The sequence below is a fragment of the Herpailurus yagouaroundi genome, unplaced genomic scaffold, assembly GCF_014898765.1.
Source record: "Herpailurus yagouaroundi ecotype Mexico unplaced genomic scaffold, PumYag 140, whole genome shotgun sequence".
Taxonomy (NCBI): Eukaryota; Metazoa; Chordata; class Mammalia; order Carnivora; family Felidae; genus Herpailurus; species Herpailurus yagouaroundi.
The window spans coordinates 34,663,069-34,671,798 of NW_024412395.1; the positions used below are offsets into that span (position 1 = coordinate 34,663,069).

Sequence of the window (8,730 nt, forward strand, 5' to 3'; positions counted from 1 at the left end):
CCATCAACCCTCAGTTTGTTCACAGTTTTTAAGAGTCTCTTATGCTTTGGCTCTCTCCCACTCTAATCTCTTTTTTTTTTTTTTTCCTTCCCCTCCCCCATGGGTTTCCGCCAAGTTTCTCAGGATCCACATAAGAGTGAAACCATATGGTATCTGTCTTTCTCTGTATGGCTTATTTCACTTAGCATCACACTCTCTAGTTCCATCCACGTTGCTACAAAGGGCCACATTTCATTCTTTCTCATTGCCACGTAGTACTCCATTGTGTATATAAACCACAATTTCTTTATCCATTCATCAGTTGATGGACATTTAGGCTCTTTCCATAATTTGGCTATTGTTGAGAGTGCTGCTATAAACGTTGGGGTACAAGTGCCCCTAGAATGCAGAGTTTCAAAGACAATGATTTTCTAAATTGTTACATATTTAGCATGCACATCACGTTTTAGACTGTGGGATAAGTGCAGGTATCTCAGCAACCTGGAGTGATAGGTTTATGTTGACCACACTCCTGTTTCACTTTACTGTTCCCCCTGTACACTCTTTCCTAAGACCCAGTTTCTAACACCTCCCTCTAAGCAGTGTCACTGGAGACCAGCAAGCCTACATGCCCTCCGATGTTAAGCCCCTGAGTCCAACTAGGAAGTCCTGTGCAGAACAAGAAAGGCAAGACTGTTCCTGACTTGACCTAGTTCTTGTGACCATCTCCCAGATGCCATCCTCACCACCCCCCCCACCGCCGCCCATCCCAGCCCCTCATTCAATCAGTGATGGTTTTTCCATCTAACATATTTCACTAGGTTCATTATCTCAGCATGGGAAACATGCTGAAATCTTCCCTGTTTAAAAAAACTGAAAAACAGGGGCGCCTGTGTGGCTCAGTGGGTTAAGCTTCCGACTTTGCCTCAGGTCATGATCTTATGGTTCATGAGTTTGAGCCCTGCGTTGGGCTCTGTGCTGACAGCTCAGAGCCTGGAGCCTGCTTCGGATTCTGTGTCTCCCTCTCTCTCTGCCCCTTCCCCATTCACACATACTCTCTCTTTCTCTCAAAAATGAATAAACAATAAAAAAATTGGGGGGGAGGCACAAAAACAGATACTCAGATCAATGGGACAGAATAGAGAACCCAGAAATAGACCCACGAACATATGGCCAACTAATCTTTGACAAAGCAGGGAAGAATATCCAATGGAATAAAGACAATTGCTTCAGCAAATGGTGCTGAGAAAACTGGACAGCAACATTTAGAAAAATGAACCTGGACCACTTTCTTACACCATACACAAAAATCAACACAAAATGGATGAAAGACCTCAATGTAAGACAGGAAGCCATCAAAATCCTTGAGGAGAAAGCAGGCAAAAACCTCTTTGACCTCGGCCACAGCAACTTCTTACTCAACACGTCTCCAGAGGCAAGGGAAACAAAAGCAAAAATGAGCTATTGGGACCTCAAACCATCAAAATAAAAAGCTTCTACACAGCAAAGGAAACAATCAGTAAAACTAAAAGACAACCGACAGAATGGGAGAAGACATTTGCAAATGACATATCAGATAAAGGGTTAGTATCCAAAATCTATAAAGAACTTAACAAACTCAACACCCAAGAAATAAATAATCCAGTGAAGAAATGGGCAAAAGACATGAATAGACACTTCTCCAAAGAAGACATCCAAACAACACATGAAAAAATGCTCAACATCACTCATCATCAGGGAAATACAAATCAAAACCACAATGAGATACCACCTCACACCTGTCAGAATGGCTACATTAATAACTCAGGCAACAACAAATGTTGGCAAGGATGGGAGAGAGAGGATCTCTTTTGCACTGCTGGTGGGAATGTAAACTGGTGCAGCCACTCTGGAAAACAGTATGGAGGTTCCTCAAAAAATTAAAAATAGAACTACACTACGACCCAGCAATTGCACTACTAGGCATTATCCAAGGGATACAGGTGGGCTGTTTCAAAGGGGCTCATGCACCCCAATGTTTATAGCACTGCTATCAACAATAGCCAAAGTATGGAAAGAGCCAAAGTGTCCATTGATGGATGAATGTATAAAGAAGATGTGGTATACACACACACACACACACACACACACACACTATGGAATATTACTCGACAATTAAAAGAAATGAGATCTTGTCATTTGCAACTACATGGATGGAACTAGACGATATTATGCTAAGTGAAATTAGTCAGAGGAAAACAAATATAATGTGACTTCATTCATATGAGGACTTTAAGATACAAAACAGATGATGGGGCGCCTGGGTGGCGCAGTCGGTTAAGCGTCCGACTTCAGCCAGCTCACGATCTCGCGGTCTGTGAGTTCGGGCCCCGCATCAGGCTCGGGGCTGATGGCTCAGAGCCTGGAGCCTGTTTCCGATTCTGTGTCTCCCTCTCTCTCTGCTCCTCCCCCGTTCATGCTCTGTCTCTCTCTGTCCCAAAAATAAATAAACGCTGAAAAAAAAAAAAAGATACAAAACAGATGAACATAAGGGAAGTGAAGTAAAAATCATATAAAAACAGGGAGGGGGACAAAACATAAGAAACTCTTAAATACGGAGAACAAACAGAGGGTTATTGGAGGGGGTGTGGAAGGGGGGATGGGCTATATGGGTAAGGGGCATTAAGGAATCTACTCCTGGAATCATTGTTGCACTATATGCTAACTTACTTGGTTGCAAACTAAACAATAAATAAGTTAATTAGTTTTTTTTAAAAGTAAAAAAAAACTTTTTTTAATAAAAACAAATACAAATTTAAAAACACTCCTTCAATTCTATGTTACTTTTCTCTGGCAAGAATGCATTCTCCTTTTCAACTCAAAGCGTTTAGGAAGAGCAAATTGCAGTTCCTCTCCTCTGGCCTTCAGATTATGTGGGTAAAGTCCTATTAAATGTCTTTAAAAAAAAAATTCATGTTTACTTATTTTTGAGATGGAGGGAGGGACAGAGAGAGAAGGAGACACAGAATCCAAAGCAGGTGCCAGTCTCCAAACTGTCAGCACAGAGCCTGACATGAGGCTCGAACCCACGAACCGTGAAATCATTACCTAAGCCACTCAGGTGCCCCAAAGGCCTATTAAGTGTCTTCACAGGGGTTTCAGAGTACCCCAGACACAGTGTACCTAAAAGCCAATTCATAACCACATCCACCCTGCAACAGGCATCTCCCCTCTCTGCCTTCTTTATTTTGAAAGCTGACACTGCCCATCTACCCTTTCTAGCAAGCTGTAAAGCCTTTCTCCATCCTTCCTTTCTATTTCGCTTTCTCTGATATCCCTTCCCCACATGAAGTCTCCCAATCCTGTCTGTCTGCCTTGTCATTCTCCCTCCAAGCTGCTCCCTCTCTCCAGCCTCTCTGCTGCAACCTTAGTTCAGCCTCTACAATACTCCCTGGACCATCAGAGTTATTATGCTAAGATCCAAGGCTGGTTGTAACTGTCCATTATTTAAAATTCCTCTTCAGCCCACTGCCTGGTGATAAAGTCCAGTTTTCTTGTCAGGGCCAAAGAGGTCTTTTCTTATCAGGCCCCTGCCTCTGAGACCTGGCTCATCCCCTGCACCACTCCCTACTTACTGCCCTCCAGCCATGCTGCAATGCTCCTGGCTGTCCCTTCCACCAGATGCCACCCCCATCCCACCCAGCCTGAATGTCCTCAGGCTTTACCACTTCTGTAGAGCTCTCTGGCCCTGTGATCCTCCTCCCCACCAGCCAGGTGGTCCCTCCTGCTCCTTCTTCAGGCTCCCACAACACCCATTCAGTTTTACTATAATAGAATTTGTCATCCTTGGCAGAAACTAGGTGCCTGTTAGTCTTTTCCACCAGATTCGGAGCTCCCGGGCAGTGGGGACAGCGAGCCTTCATCTCCAATCTCTCAGTGCCCCGCACAATGTCTGAGATGAAGTAGGATTTCAATTTAGGGTGACTAAACGGAAGTTTTTGATGTAATTATTCCACCTTTCAAGTTGCAAGGCCTCAAGTCCTCCTTGTACTGCTCAATCCTTTAAGCTCTCTGTTTCCCCAAAGTCCTCTGCCCTCTTCTTAGCTTTAATACTCTAATGATTATAATGTCTAGTGTCAGTTCCAAGGTCAAGGTCCACAGGATTACAGCACAGATGTTTGTAATCAAAATATCCCTTGTAAATGGTGCCTCATGAGTAGGGCACCATGCCACCAAATTCACATTTCCCTAAGTTGGATCCATAGATCTGTGGCTCTGCAGTCATACAAGGTGGTTAAAAGGTGACCAGGAGACCACAGGTCTGTCTTAAATCCATCCTATGATGACGGTGATCCAATATTTTCAATGTGTGATAATGCAAGCGATGATGTCAGTCTTCTAAATCTCAGTGAGAATGAATGGATTTGAAAGCCCACCAAATTAAATGAGGTAACACACTGGCAGTTCCTCAGGGCTCCTCTCTAGTTTGGCACAGAGTGGATTCGAGCTCTGGCCTTGCGGCAGTTGCAGAGAATCCTACATTTACCTCTTTAATGTGGAGAAAGTCCTTGGCATCAAAGGAGATGGCCGTGCTTGGAACAGGCACATCCTCATCCAACGCGCCACAGTAGCTCACGTTCGTCTTCACAGCAAATGCTACAGGCTTGGACTTCGGGCAGAACCATGGTGTGAGGATGGGGGAGGAAGATAGAGCAGGATTTTTCATATTGAAAAGTATAATAAGATAATTGATAGTACCAGGCCGGAAGGGAAACCACTTTTCAAACAGGTGTCTCCAATGGGTTCCCTGGCAGCATAGAGAAATCTGTAGCAATGACTCTAACGGTGATTCAACCAGATCAGCCCAACCATTTCCCCCCTCTGTGGTACTTTCCAGCATCCTAAAGACAGAATCCTACCCTAAAGTATTGGGGACAGATGGAAAGATGGAAAGAGGCTCTCTGCTTTCTCCTCTGGTCCTAAGCTTATGTTTGTTTTTTAAAATGATAACCAGTGTCCCTTGGGATACAGGAAACGTGTGCTAGGTCTTACATTAAAAGGTCGTGGTGGGAGGAAAATAAATAGTTTTGAAATAGCCTCCTATTTCTGAAAACCTGTGGGATCTCACTCAGTAGAATACCTTGTCCTTCCAGGAAAAAAGAAAGGCCATTCAGGGGGTGGACAGCAAGGACAAACATCATCTTCTCTCTAGGTAACAAAAGCCGGTTCTGAAACTCTGTTGAGTTAAATTCCTCCTCGGCAAAGTGCTTAGGCTGGTGCAGCCTCACAGAGGCTAAGCAAACCAACAGCCTGAGCTGACGGCACTGTGGCCACCATCTGGGTGACCACAGAGGCCACAAAACACTCTGAAAGAAAACTAAAACAAAAATTAAACACAAATGAGAACACGAGGTTCCTGCAATCTGGGGCTACTTTGTTAGTGGCTCATTGTTTGTGCTGAAAACGTGAGTGGGGGGGCAACAGCTGAGGGGAGACCCCAGCTAGGGTCTCACTTTCACGGGCACCACTCCAAACCCGCTTTGGCTAACCGAGCACAGACAGCATGGGTGTTACAGCAAATGAAGTCGCCTCGTTCTCCTCTTAATGCTCTCATAAAGATTTTATTATAAAAACAGAAAAAGGAAGGAATTCATATTATTTGAGTTTTTCTTCTAAAAATAAGAAAGATTGGATCAATATGCTTTAAGAAGTCTGTCATGGAAGGCAAGGAAGAGAAGCTGGCCATGACCCCCGTCTTATATTTTGCTATTATGCATAAAACCTCATCTGACAAAAGGAATTCTACGCTAAAAAACAAAAACAAGAAGTTTGAGAGACACAGAATGGGAGATCTCTAGTGACTCTTCTGATTCTAAGATTCAAAAATGCAATTTGCTCCTGTGGCCTCTTGTGGGTACAGAGGTTTGGGGCTGGAGGTGGGGGGTGGGTCATCCTTTTGTGTGATATCTGAAGTTCGGCAATGCCTTCTACTGCTCATCTTTGCTGAAATGCTAGTAGTTGTTCAAAGCTCTGAACTTCACCCTGAACTTGAGACAGGAGACTGAAACCAAGAGACAACTGGTAGAGAGACGCACAGGGAAATCCACAGAACAATAGTGCACGTGTAGCCTGTGATGAAGGCTGAGGTCACGGACAATGAGGGGTCGGGAACAGATAGAGAACCTATACCTTAGGAGGCTCTCTGCCAACACTGGGAGCGGCATGCTTAATATTAGCCACAACCGTGAAGTTGGAATAGAGCCGATAATTCAGCCCCAAACCTAACACAAAGGGTGAAGAAGGATCTGTACCTCAGGAAATGGCCCCCTGGGAAAGTTACTAACCTCTCTTAGGGGATGAATGGATCAGGGAGCCTTGAAATCTGGTGCCTCATTAGGATGATCCTAAAATGACTGTTCCAGAGGAATTTGAGGCAGGGGAAGAGCAGCTGATACCTGCTGAGCAACATGACACTTTGGAACCCAAGAGGGGCAAGAAAGTCACCTTTGCTCTCTCAAGCTGGATAGCGGCTTGTTGCTCTCTCTCTTGCCGAATCGCTTCCCGATCCTCTTCCAAAGAGACATCGGAGTCAGACGGCCTGCTCGTGTAGGAATCCGCTGAACCCTGGAAAGGAGAACCCACAGTGGTTTAAATGAGGTGACGTGGAGCTTCTTAAACTGTCACGTCCATAACAGCATCCTGGAGTGAGTTCTTTTCACTTGCATGGGGTTTGATGCACACACTCTGTGCCTCTGTTGCAGGTATACATTTAGACAGCAGAACATAGTGAAGCATCTGAGGGATCCGGAAGGTAGGAATGTTGTGAAGGAAAAGAGTTTGACTAGATTAAGCACTGGAAGTGAACTGCGATGAAAATTATGTGATATTTGGTCCCAATTCTTCTTGCTTTATGCTATGTTTATATTAAGCTCACATTAATTTGTAGACCTGAAGTTTCATTCCATTCTCTTATACATACATCTAAAGGAAAAAGAGGCTCCGCTTATGACAAGAGCTAAATTCTACCTGTATCTCGGACTACAGAAGACAGATTTATCTAAGGTTGCAATACAGGCAAGCAGAATCCTGCATTAGTACATGAGTTCCAGTTCCAGCATCCACACCATCGAACTCTTTCACTGTGAAAATTTCAGTCATTGTCCTATAGTAGCCATACCTGGTCACTATGGCCACTAAGCCATGAGCCTTGAGGATGAAAACAAGGATGTCCTCAACTGAAGCACACAACCTAGAAGGGCTATTTGAGCAACACTGAAATCCAGTCTGACAGAAGTGACAAGGTACTGGGGGTGCCCAGCATCACTCAGTATTCATGCTGTAAGAGCTGAGAACTACCGCAGCTAGTTAAAAGTTAAAAACAAACAAACAAACAAACAAACAAACAAACACCTCTTTGTTTGCCTCTGATTGCTAAAGGAACATCACTGTGACAGTTTCCTTAAGCTGGCATTACCAGTTGATATTTGCATAGATGACGGCATTTACACAGCAGAGGTATTGATGGAACTGGTGTATTTGGCATTTTTCATAAATCATGCACAGATTTTGAAAAGCATAGCTTAATCCATATAGCTGTGAATTTGTTATCCACCTCAGAAAAGAACTCTAAGAATGGTTGACCACTGAAATGGATCTTTTTAAAGTTTTTCTAAGCTTAGAAATGTTACCATTAGCACAGATTTTCCTGGTAGCCTAGAACAGTTAACTCCTGATCAGAGGTTTAATCAGAATACCCGATAGACACTGGTTCTAAATTCTGCCTCTGCAACGTACTTTTGAAAACCTTATGCAAGTGACTTCGGCCACTCCAGACTCAGTCTCCTCATCCACACAATGGGGCACTGCTTACTTCAAAGAATTAAGTGGGGGGCGCCTGGGTGGCGCAGTCGGTTGAGCGTCCGACTTCAGCCAGGTCACGATCTCGCGCTCCGTGAGTTTGAGCCCCGCGTCGGGCTCTGGGCTGATGGCTCAGAGCCTGGAGCCTGTTTCCGATTCTGTGTCTCCCTCTCTGCCCCTCCCCCGTTCATGCTCTGTCTCTCTCTGTCCCAAAAATAAATAAACATTGAAAAAAAAAAAAAGAATTAAGTGGAATAAGACATAATGAACAGCTAATATTTACTTAGCCCTCACTATCATAGTAGCACAGAGCTAGCGGCTTATCTCTCTGAATCCTTGTAGCAGCGTAGAAGCTGAGATTCAAACTTGGGTAGTCCAACCTTCAAACCAGCAGTTTCAAACCCTACATACACTGAGCTGCACTGGATATTAAAATATTTACTCCAGGATCTGGCATCTGGTAAGCACATAATAAATGGCCATTCTCATTCTTATTTCCTGGTCCTGACAGCTCTACATTGATTAAAAATTAACAGATTTTAATCATTCTTTCAACTCACTCATAATATATATTCATAATAGCCCATCTTGAAATGTATCCGTTTTTCTTATTGTATTTATTGCCAAGAAAACACTATGGCTTTCCCCCAGCTCTGTTGAAATATAATTGACATGCAGCATTGTGTAAGGTTACGGTATACAATTTTTTTGATTTGAAATATACTGCAAAATGATTACACTTTAAGTTTGATAACTACCGTGTGCCCAAATCCATGCACTTTTGAAAATGCCCTTTATGGAGGAAATGGATTTGTTAACCAAATTATAACCAAATTCTTCTGTGCAAACCTACTGGGGAAAAATTTGGACCTACAAAATGGATAAATACAGAGCAACGGACTATTCTCTAGATTC

The 8,730-nt window shown here is 43.6% G+C and overlaps 1 protein-coding gene across 6 annotated transcripts in view; it reads right to left on the bottom strand.

Annotated features, from left to right (window-relative positions):
* The window catches only part of CACNB4 (calcium voltage-gated channel auxiliary subunit beta 4), a 255,883-nt gene that overhangs the window by 51,519 nt on the left and 195,634 nt on the right, over positions 1–8,730 (bottom strand). For all 6 annotated transcript variants that reach the window (XM_040475072.1, XM_040475073.1, XM_040475075.1 and 3 more), the window contains 2 exons: positions 6,463–6,582; positions 4,505–4,627 (listed from right to left, as the gene is read on the bottom strand). In XM_040475072.1, the coding sequence (XP_040331006.1) occupies positions 4,505–4,627; positions 6,463–6,582 (243 nt within the window). The remainder of the gene's footprint in view (positions 1–4,504; positions 4,628–6,462; positions 6,583–8,730) is intronic.